An 18,519-nucleotide genomic window follows, 5' to 3' on the forward strand; every position below is an offset into this window, starting at 1 on the left:
GCCTCCTATATCTACCGGAACAAAGGCGCACAAGCAGGCCATTGGCATTGCAAACCAGCAACAGACATGGCCGTCGAAGCTTCTGCCTCCCGCACGCTGCCGCAAAGCTAAGCTTGGTAGTGGCATAGGCGCGTAGCCAGCGGGCGGTATCCACCCCCGGCCCGCCGGCTCTCATTTCAAGAGCGCGAGAGAGGGATCGGAGGAGAGAATGAGAGTCCTCGGCCTCGTGCTGGTGGCGGCGGCGGCGGCGGCTCTTGTCCTTGCTGCTCTTCTGAGCTCCACCCCCGAGGTTTCTGCCGTCAGAGTCCCGGCGGCCCCTCTCGCGGACCAGACGAGCAGCAGCCGGCGTGGCGCCTCGTCATCATCACTGGCCGACGAGCAACCAAACAAAGCGGCGGGCGATAACGCCGCCCCCGGCGCCGATGCAAGCAGCGGCAGGCTCGACGCGTCCAGCTGGAAGGCCGCCGCGTCGTTCGGCGGCTCCTCCTCCCCTCCGTCCACGGTGTTCCACCCCGACAGGATGAGCAAGCGCCGCGTCCGGAGAGGCTCCGACCCCATACACAACAAGTGCTGATCATCCGGAGTACATCCGTGGCGTTCCAGTGCAATCGAAAGTGTCAATTCTCTTGCTTTGTTTTCGTCTCTCGATTTTTAATCTTCTCCTCTCGCGCTTTTTTTTTTCTTTATTTCTTTCGTTAGCACTTTTTCTTCTCTCTCTTTGAGGTTTGAGCTGCACGTTCTGCTACCTACTGTTCTAGGGTGCGAACGATTTTGTGCTACAGAAATACTTGTACAGAGATGCATGATCTTGCATGCCAATGGAAGGTGAATGTCGAATGGACACGCTGCCGCAACTCGCGAGTGAGTGGAGATCCACGTACGTCTGTATGTAAACTTGTGTGTAACTCAGAGCTACTCACTCTGCACAATGTGTACTAATCAGTTCATCAGACACGATCGAGTTTTGACCCTGCCGGCCGCACTTGAGCTTGCCATGGTATGAACAATTTGATCTGATGATAGACAGTTCCGGCCGGGTACCCTACATACGTCTAGTTGACTAGTTGAGAGTGACAGGGGAAGCAAGCAAAGACCGGCCGAGTGCGCAGCGCAATGCTTGCTACCGCGCGCGTCGTCGTCCAGGAGCAGTGCAGCACAGCAGGCCCGTTCCCCGTTGGAGATCGAATCGATTCAGAGCGATGGTCGGCGCCGCAAAATCGGTAAGATCGGGACGGTGGGTTGCGGACAGTGCAGCCGGTTGTTCGCGGCCGCGGCGACCGGCGAGTCAAGCGGTTGGCACTTGGCAGAGCGATGCGGTGGTGTGCGGTAGGAAGCGCGACGAGCCGAGATGTTGCAGTTGCAATCGACCTAGTAGCCCATAGGGAGTGATAGTCCAGTCCGTGGAAAACGCTAAGGGCTACTTTGGCAGCATGAGTTTTCCCTGTGGTGGAAGCCCCCGCGGAAACCTTTCACGGGCTAAGTTGCCGATCTATTTGGAAGCCCGTCTCGCGGGGATCTTGGCCCAGATTAATCGTGGAAACCTGCCCGGCCTAACGATACCGGGCAGCGTTCCCCGTCCCCGTCTCGCTCGGCTGGCTCCTCAACGCGATGCTTCCCGTACGTGTCGCGAGGCCGCCGCCGCCACCGTCCGCGACTCCGCGCTTGTGAAACTTCGTTCCTACTGACGTGCTGCATGCAGCGCATGCGTATCGGGAGCTGCTGCAGTCCGATCATCGGACCGTATTCCTGCGCCGGCCATAGGGCGCGCGAAATTTTTCCGCGCACGGGTAGCGCGCGCGGGGACGCCATGCGTGGGTCAGTGGGTCCGGTGCGATTTAATTTCTTGCAACCAAACTAAAAAATATCATAACGGCTAAACTAAATATCCAAATTAAATTTCGATTACACATCGGATTTCTTGCAATAAATCCTTCAAAACAAGATCTCACATACATATATTTAGATAAAATTTTAATAACAATCATTTATCTTACGAAGATAGAACATTTTTGTGTTAAGCCGACGATGTTTTAGGTTCAGCGAATAAATGTTCCATCTCCGTAAGGAAATATTATCGAATAACAGTTTTCTAGTTTTAGATTCATGAAATTGGTATTATAATATACATAAAAATAAATAAATAAACAAACAATATAATATAAATAAAAAATAATAAAATCTAGAGCAAACCATAAGAAAAAAATAAAAACATGTAATAGAGAAAAATTTAAAAGAACATCACATGGATATTTTTCAGACATCCTAAAATACACTATAGAATATCACATGTATACTGAGTGAACATCACTAAATACATAATAAAACACCACTAAAAACATTATAGAACATCACATATATATTACATGAACATCACTAAATAAATTATAGAACATCACATGTATAATGCATGAACATCATAAAAAACATCATAGAACATCATATGTATACTACGTGAACATCACATAATACATCAACATCATTGTATACTATGTGAACATCACATCTATACTACGTGAACATCACAAAAATACATTATAGAACATCACATGTATACCACGTGAACAAGCATTTTTGGCGCTGTTATCGAGGAAGGTAGCTAGACAAAGGAAGTATTGATAAGCTTATACTTATTGATGTGATCGAGATAACCATTGACCTCTGCTCAAACAGGTTTACCCTTGTGTTGTCTACTTTTGTATCTTATGTAGGATAATGTATTACTAGTTTTGACCTTCCGACAATAATCTACGTTGACTATCCAAAAGCATTACTTAAGAGAACTAAGGCTAAATTCAAAAAAGTTTCAGCTTTAGAGTCGAAAGACAACCAGATAAGGCGAAGCTTAACACCAGAATTTGAAGCCATAGCTAACAAGACTCTCCGAGAATTCTCTGCTCCAACAACAGCTAACATCCAAATCGGACCAACAGTCAATGTTGGAGACAATGGATTCGAGCTCAAGTCAGCCCTCATCAACATGGTGTAAGCAAGCCAGTTTTATGGAAAGGCACATGAAGATGCGAGTGCACATCTCCAACACTTCCTGAAGATCTGTAGCACTTTCACCATCAAAGGAGTGACCCAAGATGCCATACTACTTCGCATCTTCCCATTCTCACTCTTGGGGAAGGCAAAGCAATGGTTCTATGCCAACAAAGATAGAAATACTACATGGGATAATTGTTCCACTGCCTTCCTAGCAAAGTTCTTTTCCACAGGCAAGACCAATGCTCTGCGTAAAAGAATTTTAAGTTTTTAACAGCAACATGACGAATCTATCCCTGAAGCGTGGGAATGCCTTCAAGATTACATAGCAGAATGTCTTCATCATGGGATGAAGAATTAGCTACTCTTGCAGACTTTCTAGCACAGGTTGATCAACAGTATCCTTGAGACTATGGATGCCGCTGCTGGAGGTGCATTCCTGTCACTCACACTCACAGCTGCAACAACTCTTATGGAGAAAATAGCCTCCAACCAAGGTTAGAATGAAGAACGTCTTCAGACCCGCAAGAGAGGTGGTGGTATGCATCAACTCAAGGAGGTAAATATGTTGTCTGCCATGATAGACCTACTGATGAAGAAGCTTGAGGTCTGAGCTAATAAGAAGCAAGAAGTCATGCATATTCATGATTCCCGCATGACATATGAAAAATGTGGAAACACTATGAAAAGTGTGAAAACACTGTGAAAAGTGTGGAAACACTGGGCATTCAGGAAACAACTGTCCTGAAACCTATAAGGATATGAACTTTATCAACAACAACTACTTTCATCCTCAACAGAATTAAGGATGAAATCAGCAACAGAGGTCAAACCACCAAGGTAATTACCAAGGTAACCCTTATGGTAATAATTTCAATCAACCACCCTTAAGAGAATTAATTTCTGGCCAAGCTAAAATTATGGAGGACTTATCTAGGAAACTAGCTTCCAATGATAGAGTTTTAGAAAACATAAATAATAGAATTGATAGCTTCTCCTCTGCCATTAAAAACCAGCATAGCTTTAATAAAATGATAGAATCGCAAATAACTCAGCTGGCTACTGCTATTCCTCCGACCGACAAAGGTAAGATTCTGGGACAATCGAAAGATCTAGAAATTGTAAATCTTGTCGATATTCACAATGCAACATATTACTGTATACAACCATCGATGGTAAGGTGGATAGATTACACCTTGCCGGAAAAGAAGAGCGATCCAGGAAGACCTGTTATCCCCATCGCCATTGGACCTCACATTTTTCAAGAAGCTATCTGTGACTTCAGAGCAAGTGTCAACATCATGCCTAAGGTAATCTATGATAAAATTAATGAAGATACTTTGTTGTACATAAACATACGTTTGCAGCTTGCAGATCAGTCACTCTGCACCCCAAGGAAGTTCTTGAAGACGCCATTGTGGATAATCATATTATGAAAATGCACTAATAATACTCATGAAACAAAATAAGTATCATTAGATTAGCTATAGAATATATTTTTATAATAAATTTAGTTAGAGACATAAATGCTAATATTATTTACTATAAACTTGGTCAAAGTTGAACTAGTTTGACCGACACATTTCCCATAATTGCATTCTTTTGGGATAGAGGACGTAATTGATAACGGGAAATAGCAAGAAACAAATTCTCACCATAATTCAATAACATCCTAAGGATACATTTTCATATTATAGTAGCCAGAAAAGTTGTAGAAATTTACAGCTTTGCAGGTAACATTAGGAGCCTATCTTGACTCAGTGAATGATGCAACAATGTGAAAGAAGCTCACGTTAGAACCAATTCTTGTTCCAATTCACCAACAAGCTTTAATAAAACAAAATAAAGCTTACCATAATTTTGGTTGGGCAAGAATTGGAAGCCAGCCAAGTAGACCCTACATTATACCATGTAATAAAAAAACAGACATGGATAACCGGTTCTTGTCCTCATATATTTTTTTATCTCCGTCCCCGTATATAATTGTTGTACGCTATCCATGTTTCATGTGCAACAAAAGAGGTAAAATGCGATAACACGGAAGAATACTTGGAAGAACTTCTGTTGCACGATTTGCTATTGTTGGACTAAATCGCAATAAAGGCAAAGAAAAACTGAGACGATTAGACCATGAGCAGATAATGAAAAATGCTTCAAAATGGAGACACTTACAAAAAAAATATTGTCAAGAATGATATATAAATGATTCAAAATCAAAATGAAAAAATAGAAAAACTTCAAAACCATTAGCAGATAATAAAAGTGCTTCAAAATGGAAACACTTAGAAATAAAAAAATATTGTCAAGAATGAGAAATGCTTCAAAATCAAAATGAAAAAATAGAAAAAACTTCAAAATAAGTGCTTCAATATGGAAACACTTAGAAATAAAAAAAATATTGTCAAGAATGAGAAATGCTTCAAAATCAAAATGAAAAAAATAGAAAAAATTTCAAAATATTGTAAAGAATGGGATTCAAAACTATGCTCTTATGGACCGGTCCCTGAAACTGCCTTAGACCAACTCGGCTGTCTTCACTTGTGTCTATATTTAAAACAATGATTATATATAATAACTTGTAGTATAAGGTCATGTTTGGTTCCCAACTTCTAAATCTAGTCAGCTAAACTACCTCTTAAATTTTAGTAAGGCCATGTTTGGTTAGTTGACTAAACCTGACATGTACATATTTGTAAAGACCAAAACACCCCTCATTAATGCTAACTTGGTGTCCCTGGCATTTGGTGCCAACAGTGCCGCGCTGCTGGCTCCTGCTAGCGCTGCTGCCTCTCGCGTGCGGCCTTGGCGCCAATTCCACGCCTGGCTTGCTGCTCTGCCTGGCATGCTCTGCTAGTTGCTTGGAAAATAGCTTGGCTGCACGCTAGCGCCATTCCTTGCAGCTTAGCTTGACTGCTATGGAAGATGTTTGCCGCAATGTACATTCTCACAAATAATGTTCAAATGGTTTACAAAAAACTTCATTATTACGAACCATAGCGATGCTATGACCTTGTAAACAAACCGTTCGCTATCCAATCACGAAATTGATTCATGTTTTCATCTTCGTCTCCAAAACGTGTGGTGCCTCTAGTTGTTTGAGTTGAAGTTCCTTTCTCTGTTGGTATATAGTTTTCATCTTGATCACACAAGTCAAAGAGGTCATTCATCATACCACTCTGTCTAATGAAATTGTGCAGTGCCATGCATGCCATTATTATTTTGCTTTGCTTTGCCATGGGAAAACTAGGCAAATCCAACAAAATTCTCCACTTCATCTTTAGGACTCCAAAAGATCTTTCTATAACATTTCTAAGTGAAGAATGTGTGTAATTGAAGAGCTCTTTTTTACCTCTAGGTGCAGGACCTTCTCTCCGTTCGGGCACATGGTATTTTGTACCTCTGTACAGTGCAAGAAAACCCAGTCGATTTGGGTACCCCGAGTCAACAAGATAAAATTTGTCTACACAACACAATATTTGTGTAAGTAACATGACAAATATTATGACAAAGACAATAAAAAATGTAAAAGCCTATACATACCTAGAGGTGGATGTGGAAACTTGTCACCAAATTTCTCAAGTGCATCACTGAACACCCTCATATCATGAACTGATCCTGGCCATCCGGCTAGAACAAAAGTAAATCTCATATCAAAGTCGCATACGGCTAACACATTCTGTGTGGTGATTCCTTTCCTCCCTGTGTACTGGACTACCTTCTCAGTTGGCACAGTGACAGGTACATGTGTCCCATCTATAGCTCCAATGCATTTATCAAAGTACGGAGCAAACCAAGGAGATTGTAACCTTCTATGAATAGTTAAAAATTATGTATCGTTTGGCCTAATGATATCAATTGCTAGCTTCATCACACTAGAGAGTACCTTATCAAACTTGTTGCTACATGTCCCTAGTGACCTCTCAAATCTATTATCAGCTTGTCTCATGGACTGAGGGGCACCACACATCCACAAAAACATTGCTAGAGCCTCTATAGAAATCATTTTTGTAGTAGACTGCAGACCATATCTCTCAACTAGCAAAGTGTGAAGGCTATAAAAAACATCGCTGTGCATCCTAAACATGTTATAGCATTATGTCCTATTTCCTAGGGTTCTCATAGTCCACTGATATCTAGTTTCATGTGGGACTCTATAACAAGCCTTGTTCATAAACTTGTCACAGTGGTACATACCTAGCAGCATGACAACAGTAGCAATCCTTCTCCTCTTCTGCCGACACCTAGCAACATGCATCATCAAAACTGCTTCCTTATCATCAGTGAAGTCCCCTTCATCATCAACATCTGACCAATCATCATCAGTAGTCCACTTGTCATCTAAGTCTTCAGTAGGGGCACCATCATCAATAGTACTCCACCAATCATCATTAGAAAGTCCAGCAGCTTCTCCTCCTATAGCAGCCCCTACACCAGCATCAACATCAACCCCTGCACCAACATCAGCCCCTCCAGCAGCAGCTCCTCCTGCAGCAGCCCCTACACCAGCATCAGCCACTCCAGTAGCATGATCCACTCCAGCAGCAAATCCCACTTCATATGCTCCCTGGTCATCATAAGAAATAGATGTTAAAAGAGCATTGAATGTTGACATGAACAAAAATACTTGGCCAGCAGCAGCAACCCCTACACCAACATCAACAACAATGACAGCAACACTCATTACATTGTTCAACAAGCATTACAAGGTCCAAACATAAACCATGGTTCATTACGATTACATAGTTCATCATAAATTTAAGGTCTTAAGCAAAATAAAATTAAGGGTGCCAAACTGGAGACTCCATCTACCATTCTATCCTATTCTCCTCATTTATTTTGGGCAGCCCTCCTCAGCCATGCCATCCTTTGCTCATTTGTATCAAGGCCACTAAAGACCAACCTGTTGTAGCTACTTCTAAACAGCATGATAGCCACATAGTATTCATTTGAAGCTTTGTCTGCCCCAGCCTCCACAGTCAAATTGAGGCACCTAGCAACATCATCAGCTCTGGCTTACTTTGCTTTTGTAGCTTCCCCTCTCTTGCTCTGTGCTATTCGCTCCAATGCATTGACTTCTTTCTCAGCAGCAATCTCCAATTGAGTGACCAGCCCCTGCATGATAACATTCGCTGAAACTTTTTTGTTCTTGCTAGGACTTGATGCTGTGTCAGTTGTGTTGCTTGCCTTCTTACGACTGTTTGTGATACTTGGTGAACTGGGTTGTAAGCCACAGTCGTCTGGAGTAGCAGCACCATCTTCATCATCCTCATCTATCCCTCTGTCTTGGTCATGGCATGACAGCCCAGGAATGGTGGCAGTTGAGCCATCCATAGTAGTGTTCTGGAAGAGCTCAACCATCTGAGGAAAGAATCTAGGCAACCCATACATAAATTTCCTACACTCTGGCTTCTTCTGAAAAATCACAAAAATTCACTGTTAGCACAAACCAACATGAAAATAGAACAAGCAAACAAATTATTAGGCACAAAGATTACCCTGGTATGCCTATCCCACCAAGACAGAGGACTGTGCGAGTAATAGTTCGGATACTCGGACCCTCCTAAAACAACGTCTGTTCGGCTTACCCCATATTCGGCTTGTTCGGCTTCTTTTTTCAGCCGGAACAGTGTTTTTCTCTCACAACAATTCAACCAAAACAGTGTTTTTTCAGCCAAGTTTCAGACCAGCGAATGGGGCCAAGTTTTAGCCAAGTTTCAGCCGGAAGAGTGTTTTTCTCTCACAACAATTCAGCCGAAACAGTGTTTTTCAGCCAGTTTCAACCGAAACATTGTTTTTCTCTCACAACAATTCAGCCGAAACAATGTTTTTCAGCCAGTTTCAGCCAAGTTTCAGACCAGCGAAACAATGTTTTTCAGTCAGTTTCAGTCGGAACAGTGTTTTTCTCTCACAACAATTCAGCCGAAACAGTATTTTTCTCTCACAACAATTCAGCCGAAACAGTGTTGTTGAATGTCTTGCTTGTGCTGTTTATAGGACATGAGTGATGGCAAAACTGTACGCGTCGATAGATTTGACTCTCTTTTTGCAGTTGAGGTAGGATATGCTAGCTTTTGCCATTCTACTTCAAATTTTATTCTCTGTGCTATCATGATTAAGCAGGTGCTGCCCGGTTGGGAAATGAAAGCCTTGGATTGTCTTTGGTGGTAGGTAACATGATAAAACAAACGCTTGGTTTTGTAATTTGTAAGAAATGGTCAAAGATCATCCAAATCATTTCACTCCTGGCTGGACAGCTCCCAAGGGCGATGATGCATTGTGTTTTCTTACGTTACAGATCTCTTTCTTGTCCTGCTGGCTTGGCTTTAACTATCTGTTACATTGTCTGCAACACATTCTTTTGCAGATTGGCCATGTGAAGTTAAAGGGAAAACCTGAAGATGTTGGATCTTTTATCAACAATGTACTTGGAAAGATGGGGCTTGGAACACATTCTGATATTATGGTATAAACCACCTAGAAATTTGCATTTTCCTTCTTCATTTTCTTTTTGAATGGCCCTCCAATAAATTATTAATCTCCACACTAGGTGAATGCAGCAACTATAAAGTTCAAGCTATATTTCTTTGTTGGCTAAGTGTATATTGATTGTTGCACTGATCTTCTTTTTTATTGGTATTGTGACCTGAGATAAATGGAGATGCTTGAACTTTCCTCGGGGCTATTAGTTTCATATCCTTGTTTTTGTTCTTTAGCACGTATCACCTTATCATTTCTTCAGCATTGTAGTGTAGTGGTCAGTTGATCCAGCATGGCACTTACACTTTTGGTTTGATGCTGTCTAATGCCAAGGAGATTGTCCCAAATAAAGTGTTTATTTGCTGTTGCTCGAGAAAAGAACTTTTCTTTCTTTTAAATTCTTTATAGATCACATTACCTGTGCATGCATTTGTCCTTTCATGGTTGCAAAGTCTATGCTTAATGAGATTCGCAGTGGAATGCCCCCTGGACTTGAAGAAGCGTTTTTAGTATCAGAGGTATCAATCGAAATTTACCTGCTTTACTGTTTGCTTATGCATTTTCCAAAATTACCTATCAGTTAATGTGTATCCTTTTCAGCTGATAAAATCCATTGAAGTGCAAGGGCCCGATAAACTTAGGCGTATAGTGCTGGATGCTCCATCCACTGTTTGTCCCCTTCTCACCACAATAGTTTTAATCTGACTATGTTCTTCATTTCATCCACTGACAGTTATTTGACTACATGCGTCTTGTATAGGGACATACACTTAAGCTTCTGTCAGCTTCTGATTGGATTGAAAAGTTCCTCGTTTTGAGCATCAAGGTGAGAGCTTTAATATATCTAGTGAGCTTACCTGTTTTTATTTCTATGCTACCTTCATGAATTTCATTTGCATATGTTTAAGCTTGATACTTATTTTTCCTTGTGACATTATAAATTATTATGATATAGTGGCAAGGACAAGTGGTCTCAGTAACGTGATTAGGGAGTTTCTACAATCATGCGCAGATGCACTTGAGATACTGTCAGTGCGAAAATTGTCGCATTGTTTCAATTTGGAGTTTTGGACAGTGCGCCACTTTGACACTGTAGACTGTAGCACCAAATTGTTTGTCTAGGTTCCCCTGTTTTGAGTCCTTTTGACTCTATTGTGTTATGGAGTTAATGCTTTTAATTGTGCTTCACTGAATTTCTTTATCCGCGTACTAGAGGGCAGTAAATTCCATGCAGCATGTGCTCTAAAAATCACAATACGCTTCAATATAGCATTTTGTAGTATACTTTTGTTGCAAATGCAGTTGGGGATATTTAATTGTTAAAGAGAAACAAAACAGATAGGGTGTACTAGGCATTAAAGGCTACAAGTTACATGTACAACAAAACTTCTGCAAGACTGCAAGTTTGGAAATTTGTCTTGCTGCATTCTTCCCTTTGAGTTTTTCTAGAACCTTGGAATCTGTCTTTTGGTTATGCAAATGTGTGATGCATGGTGCTGCACATTGTTATTTCAGGGCATTAATGTCGCTTTGTCCATGCCATCCTCTAATATGTCTCTTAAGAACGTGCAAGTAATCGTAAGTGTGCAACAGTTTCCAGTTGATTTGTTTTAATGTGGGCTGGAAAGAAAACTGCGAGCTTATCATCTTCCTTGTTTCATCAAGTCTGCCAGGCTAGAGGAACTAAGGAAGCAGATTGCCAGAGTGCGTGAGATTTTGTTTGATCCACAATCAACAGAATTCATCATTGTGACAATTCCAACGGTAAAAGCTACCACCATTTTTGCAATGGCGGCAACATTTACTTGTTTTATCTGTAGTGTTACCCTGTTGATATCTGGAGGTGTGTTTATTATTGTATTCATAGACTTCCATGGGCAATAGAAATTATGCTGCTTGGTATATTAACAATCTGATTCAGAAGAAAGAAAGAAAGAAAGAAAGAAAGAAAGAAAGAAAGAAAGAAAGAAAGAAAGAAAGAAAGAAAAAAATAACCATCAACAGGTCATGAAAGTCATATAAGGTTAACTGCAGATTAGGAGCCAGTTTAATCTTGTGGGTGCTTGTTTCCTCAGATGATGGCAGTTAGTGAGTCATCAAGATTTCACGCGTCATTAATGAAGGATGGTGTGGATGCAAGAAGGCTCATCGTAAATCAGGTGTTGCCACCATCTGCATCCGACTGCAGATTCTGTGCTGCAAAACGGAGGGTAAGCAAACTTCTGCTGTTCTGGCTACTCAACGTTGCCCATGAGACCATGGCTTGTAGCCACTTGGTTTGGACAGGATGGCTCCAAGCACAAGTCTACTGTCTACTGCCTTTCAGTGGATATTAGTGCGGCATATATTTAATTATTTATTATCGAAGGCTTATTCACATCCCTTGTAGCCTCTGCTTTCTGAATTTGGATAAGGATGCAGCTGTCTGAGTGCAAAACTTACAATTTCAGGAAGAAGCACGTGCCTTCCGTGCGATACTGGAGGACCGTGAACTTGGTGGCCTGAAGCTGATCCAGGCTCAGCTCCTTGACATGGAGGTGAAAGGCGTCCCTGCACTCCGATTCCTCAGCGATTCAGTGTGGAAGTAGCGACGTACAAACCGTTGCCCGTATCTCACTAGCAAACGTGCCCTGCATAGTTCATTGCGTGGTAACGTGGTTACTTGGATCTGTCCGAGCTAATTATAATGAGTTAGCTATCTTTGTTAGATTTAATGACGTGGTTAACCATATTTCAATTAGGTTGAATAAATTCTAAGGCCCATAAGAAATGTTAGGTAAAATAAAAGATTAGTCTCTATGAGAAATGAAATGGAGATTGGCTTAAGGTGGCTATTATGTGCATCTCTTGTGAGGTTAAGAAAGGTGGAATATGTCTCCCTGTGCGCTGAGCTATGTGGAGCTAATGAAATTTTGAAGCTTAAGACTAATGAATTGTGGTCGGATGGAGAGATGGAAGAAGAATGGTGGAAGTAAGAGATGGACAGGATGGGAGAGAGTGATAACGAGATAGGCAGATCTTATCAGTACCACCAGCACACCAAGGATAATCCTGGCTTGACACTTTTGTTAGTATATTTGTTCTCTGAAATGCGAAGGGATAAGATGGAATGGACTCAGCATTGGTATTTTTTGTGCCAGTTCTCACAAGCCACAAGGATCATGTGGTCGTTCTTTTTGAAAGAATGTGGGAAGTCCAGACGGAAGTCCATTTTTTGCGCACTCAACACGTACCAGTTTTCAAGTGTTGGCTGTTTGCCCTCATCTCGTCCCATGAGGTGCCTGGACCATTGACGCAGCTCACGAAAAACACTCTTTCTAGTCAAACACTTTTTCTTTTTTTGAAAAGAGACTAAAAAATTAAAAATGTCTCGGATATGATATATATTAATATCAAGGAAAATGAACATTTTGACAAACATCGACCAATAATAAAAAAGAAAATAAATACAAAGAGGCCTTCTGAAATTGTTTTCTTTCAGAAACACGTTGCTTACTAGAGATTTAAAAGCATACTGGTGAGGTAATAGATGTAGATTTTCTCTTCAAATGAAGATCGTAATAGCCACATGCCGTTGACGACAAGATCTTGCAACTGCTGGAAGAGAATCAATTGGAGTTTCACCCCAAATAACAGAGGCTTGATCGATTTCTACCATTGCCAAAACCCTTGCTTTGCTCATTAAACTGAAGAGCCTGAAACTTCAGATATGCAAAACCCTTGCTTTGCTCATTAGGCTGTCGGGCGTCAACAAAGACAGAGCCGTCAAGGTGAAGAAGAGCCTGAAGGATCTTATTCTAGCCGAAGCGGATGTCACCATCTCACTGGTCCCGTCACCTGCCATCAAACAACGGTCAATCAGAAACCAAAGCTAATGACTTAGATGGTTTAACTCTACTTCTCTGGCCCATGATCGTTCATGGCACACAACATAGGCATGTTAGCACGTCTACCTGCTGGTGGCGCGACAGGGCCTTAGGCAGTTGGTTGACCGTATCGACCGTCGAACTGATTTTAGTTTTGACTTAATCATTTTATATATATAAAAAAAGAAGCTAAAATCAGCGAGACCATGTGCCTAAACCCCGTTTGCAACCAATCATTTCCCTCCTCGACCAGACACTAGAACACTTGACCGGTCGCCGGTCGAACCTCCTGCTGACGACCTTCATTGTACTGCTTCCAAATTTGGCAAGCCATACACCGCCGGGTGTTGAAGCCCTGATCAATGCTGATTGTATAAACTTCATGCCTAGTTAATAAAGCTCTCTCTTTACTAGTAAAACAAAAATTAGCAAGCCATGAGAAGCACCGGCACATCGAATCCTTTTGTGAATTTGTTTTGGCACAGCTTTGTGTTTGGCTAACCACCAATTAATAATCAGCCAGTAGACCTTCTCATCGTCCATCCACTAGATTGCTCAGCAGGCCAATCCATTGCAGAACCACGGTTCCTTGAAGAAGGCGCAAGAAAGAAGAAGGTGGTCGACAGACTCAGCCACTCAGGGGCTTGATCACATCACATAAGCAAGAAAGAAGAAGGCACGTTTTGCTGCAGCTGGACTCCCAGATACTACGGGTGTAGTCCACCAGCAGCAGCACTTGGACCGTCCGTCAGGGTCCATTGTTCATATTTACCCCAGTCCTATTGCATTGCATTGCTTCACTGACCGATCTCCGGTGACATCGCCTGTTGCCACTGCCAACCGAGAAAGATTAGGAAGCCCGAAACATTTCCTCATCGAATCACCGGCCGCTTCCTGTTTTCTTGGGAGGTCAATCCAGGCTCTCTCATCTTCAACCCATCTTACGCCACAGGAATGTGAATGTCCAGCGCCTATTGCATGCCAAACGTTTGTATGGCCTATTGCCCTAGAAAAACTGGCTACTAGCTTCCAATAACACCACGCATGTTCACCCAAACTATATATACAATCATATCGCCACAAATTTAAAATCTTCTATGCTTGTTCTCATCTTTTGGGCTAGCCGCCGCCGCACGTCCAATCGACGCGGTCCCTTCCATCCACTCCCTAAGCTTGTCAGGACTCAGGACGGCCGCCGGAGGTGATCACATCGACCTATTTGCATAGTGCGAGTGCGACGTTGCCATCGCCATGCTCATCGACGTGCTATACGGCGTCTCATCAAGACATCAACGGAGCGGTTCGTCCGGCGACCCTCTCGAGTCTCGGCTCCAAGAACCCGTTGTTTGACTTGGTGATTTCCTCGTCTCGTCCACGAAAACCAGGCGATGGCTATTAAGTAATTTGCTGCTCTCCTTCGGTGCCAGTCTCTACAGCTACTACGTAGCAACAGTAGGGAGCCTTTTTCGACGTCGTTTGTCCCTGCCGTACGTTCACACAAGGAGAGCAGCAGATTACTTAATAATTCTTTCCCTAATCCTGTTGCTAACCCTGAAACACCCTCCATGCTAGGGGCGGATCCAGCGGTGGGGCGGGGGGGCTCAAGCCCCCCCTACCCAAACCGAAACAGTGCAAATTACTGTAGAGCCCTTATGAATTTTTAGGCAAAGTTCTATAGTGTAGGGGGGCTGAGACTTAAGATCGAGCAACAGTGTTGTTCAGTCCCCCCTAAAATATTTCCTGGATCCGCCGCTGCTCCATGCTGATCATCTTCCTCGGCTCGGCACTCATGCAGTGGTGCCGAACACTCCAGAAGTGGTGACGAGCGGTCCAGGAGTAGTGTCGAGCACTGCAGCCGGGGTGCCGAGCACTCTAGGTGCCGTGCAGACCACTCCGGCGGAACAGGGAACTCCATCGACGCCATTCGAGTTCGCTTCACCTCCAAGCAACATCACTGAGTTCGTGGATGCCTTCCACGACGGTGAGGAGGTGCGGTTTCGTAGGCTGGACGACATCGTCGGCGGCACAGGGCCCTCAGGCCTGGTGGGTCGGCTGCTCGATGACCCAGAACTGCTTCTCGTCAGTGCAGAGGAACCACCTACGTTCGCGCTGGCCGAGCGCGATGCAAACTGACAAAGCCCTTTTCGACGTCGTCTGTCCCTACTGTGCGTTCACACAAGGGGAGCAACAGATTACTTAATAATTCTTTCCATAATCCTACTGCTAACCCTTGAACCTCCTCTATGCCGATCATCTTCTACAGCTCCGTGAGCCAAAGACGGCCGAGCGGCTTGGTGGGGATGTCCGCGAGTTGCCGATCAGTTTCGACGAACTCGATGATCTGCCCTCCATCGATACAGTCCCTAAGAAAGTGAAACTTGACGTCGATGTGCTTGCTCCGGTCGTGGAGAACCGGATTCTTCACGAGGACGATGGTGGGCTGGTTGTCCACCATCAGTCCTAGTTGGTGAGCTTCCACACCGGTCAGCTCGTCCAACAGCCGGCGTAGCCACACAGCTTGGCACACCGTTGTGGCCGCCGCCACGTACTCTGTCTCGCATGTGGACAACGCTACCACCTTCTGATTCAGTGACAGCCATGAGATTGGGCCCGATCCGAGGAAAACGAGTACGCCAGAGGTGCTCCGTCGTCCGTCGATGTCCCCCACCATGTCTGCATCACTGAACACAGTGAGCTGCAGCCTACTTCCGCCGGTCTTAGGGAAGACGATCCCCTGATCGACCGTCCCCTTGACGTAGCGCAGCAGCCGCTTCACCACAGCCTAGTAATCCTCTTGGAGATCCTCCATGAAGCAGCTGACGTAGCCCACGGCGGACGTAATGTCCGGCCTCATGTCGACTAGATAGCGTAGACCACCGACGATGCTCCGGTAGAGTGTTGTATCTACCTTTGCCGTAGTATTGGCCTTCGTCAACTTCAGCCGCTCCTTCATCGGAGTCACGCACGACTTGCACTCAGCCATACCGCTCTACTCCAATAGCTTCAAGGTGTACGCGCTTTGACCGAGCATGAGCGCCTCCTTCCCCTGTCTCATCTCGATGCCGAGATAGTAGGAGAGCGTGTTGAGATCGCTCATTCAAAAATGAGTCATCATCTTACGCTTAAAGCTACGATGTCCTCTGCACGCGCGTCGGTGACGATCAAATCGTCCACATACACGCCGACGACGAGCTCATCTTTCCCCCGTCGCCGCGTGTAGAGCGCGTGCTCGATTGCGCACCTCGTGAACCCAAGCTCGCCCAGCGTGGCGTCAAGCTTGGCATTCCACGCTCGTGGGGGATGCTGCAGCCCGTAGAGTGCCTTGCGCAGTCAGAGCACCCTATGCTCTGCTCCCTTGATGGTGAAATCCGGAGGTTGCCTGACGAAGACCGTCTCCGCCAGCTCACCGTTGAGGAAGGCTGATTTTACGTTCAGTTGATGGCCACGTCAGTCCTTTGCTGCTGCCAAAGCCAGAAGCAGTTGGACAGACTCCATGCGCGTAAGGCTAGACGAAAAACTTAAAGCTCGTTAGCTCGCTCGGCTCGTGGCTGGCTCGGCTCGGCTCGGCTCGTTATGATAACGAGCCGAGCCGAGCGAAGCTTTTAGCTCGTTAGCTATAACGAGCTAACTCAAGCCAGCTCGCGAGCCGCTCGCGAGCTAAACGAGCCAAGCTTTTAGGAAAAAAGTATCAAAACTTATATTAGTTTTTGTATTACTTCATGTCTTGCACTTTACAATTGACTGGTAACTGGTCTAGACCCTATAAATTGACTGGTAACTGATCTAGATGCATTTTTTTGTATTATTATTATTCTCAAACTTTTGATAAATGCAAATATTATATTTTGTGTATTTTTTATACCTGGCTCGCGAGCTTAATGAGCTAGCTCGAGCTTTTAACGAGCCGAGCCAAGTTGGCTTTCTGGCTCGTTAGGATAACGAGCCGAGCCAAGCTAGCTCGTTATCTTAACGAGCCAGAACGAGCCGAGCCGGCTCGTTATCCTGCCTTACATGCACGCTACCAGCGCAAAGACTTCCTCAAAGTCGATGCCCTCACGCTGGACAGCCTCGGGCGACGAGGCGCGCCTTGTGCTTGACAATGGCGTCGTGCTCATCCTGCTTGTCCTTATACACCCATTTCAGCCCGATCGGACAGCATCCTAGAGGTGTATCGACGAGCTCTCAAGTCTTATTTTTCCTCGATCGCCTTCATCTCCTCCAGCATCACCCGCTGCCAGTTTGCATCGCGCTCGGCTAGCGCAAACGTGGGTGGCTCCTCTGCACTAATGAGAAGTAGCTCTGGGTCATTGAGCAGCCGACCTGCTAGGCCTGAGGGTCCTGTGCCACCAATGATGTTGTCTAGACTATGGGACCGCACCTCCTCACCATCGTGGAAGGTGAAAGGATCAAGATGCCCAAGAGGGAGGATAAATTGGGCTAATTCTAAATTTCTTTGCAATAATAAAACCCTATGGTTAGCCCAACTTCACCCCTTGTGCCTAGAAAGTGTTTCTAATGTTCTACCGCACAAAAAATCTTGCAACCTAAGTTCTAATCCTACTCTAGCATGACAATTCTATGAATGTAAGGACAAGAATTGAATTGCTCAAAGTAAAGAGAGAAGGAGGAACGCGGCGATGTTTTACCGAGGTATCGGAGAGTCACCACTCCTCACTAGTCCTCGTTGGAGCACCCACGCAAGGGTGTAGCTCCCCCTTGATCCACGCAAGGATCAAGTGCTCTCTACGGGTTGATTCTTTGACACTCTATCATGGTGAATCACCCACAACCGCTCACAACTTGAGTTGGGTCATCCATAAGCTCCGCCAAATGATCACCAAGCTCCCAATCACCACCAAGTTGTCTAGGTGATGGCGATCACCAAGAGTAACAAGCATGAACTCTCACTTGACCACGACAAGCCTAATGAGAAGGGTGGATGCACACTTTGCTACTCTTGCTTTCACTAATGAGGTCTCACTCTTGGATTCTCAAATCTCAATCACCTCACTAGGACCTTGCTCTTCTTGGCACTCTCAAAGGTGGTTCTCAGCTGTTGAAATGAGCAAAAGTACCTCCTCACACGAATGGAGAAAGTATTTATACACCCGTGTTCAAAATGAACCGTTATGTGCCTCTATGGGGTGACCGGACGCTCTGGTCAGTTCTCCCTAAAATCTAGTGTTTAAGT

At 44.3% G+C, this 18,519-nt stretch overlaps 2 protein-coding genes and 1 non-coding gene across 3 annotated transcripts; 2 read left to right on the forward strand and 1 right to left on the reverse strand.

The window, feature by feature from the left end:
* The first annotated feature begins 2 nt into the window (after nt 1–2).
* On the forward strand, nt 3–823 carry LOC136495193 (uncharacterized). Its single transcript, XM_066491176.1, has one exon. It carries the CDS (start codon nt 209–211, stop codon nt 572–574), a length of 366 nt encoding a protein of 121 aa, XP_066347273.1. The 5' UTR covers nt 3–208; the 3' UTR covers nt 575–823.
* A 2,406-nt stretch (nt 824–3,229) lies between these two features.
* Nucleotides 3,230–3,336, reverse strand: LOC136498680 (small nucleolar RNA R71). Its single transcript, XR_010769690.1, has one exon. It is a non-coding gene; the product is annotated as a small nucleolar RNA R71 (small nucleolar RNA).
* A 5,646-nt stretch (nt 3,337–8,982) lies between these two features.
* LOC136495851 (ATPase GET3B-like) lies at nt 8,983–12,050 on the forward strand. Its single transcript, XM_066491662.1, has 9 exons — nt 8,983–9,039; nt 9,350–9,448; nt 9,915–9,980; nt 10,063–10,131; nt 10,223–10,288; nt 10,978–11,040; nt 11,128–11,226; nt 11,538–11,672; nt 11,913–12,050. Exons 1-9 carry the CDS (start codon nt 8,983–8,985, stop codon nt 12,048–12,050), a joined length of 792 nt encoding a protein of 263 aa, XP_066347759.1.
* Nucleotides 12,051–18,519: the final 6,469 nt, after the last annotated feature.

Source organism: Miscanthus floridulus, chromosome 12 (assembly GCF_019320115.1).
Source record: "Miscanthus floridulus cultivar M001 chromosome 12, ASM1932011v1, whole genome shotgun sequence".
Classification (NCBI taxonomy): Eukaryota; Viridiplantae; Streptophyta; class Magnoliopsida; order Poales; family Poaceae; genus Miscanthus; species Miscanthus floridulus.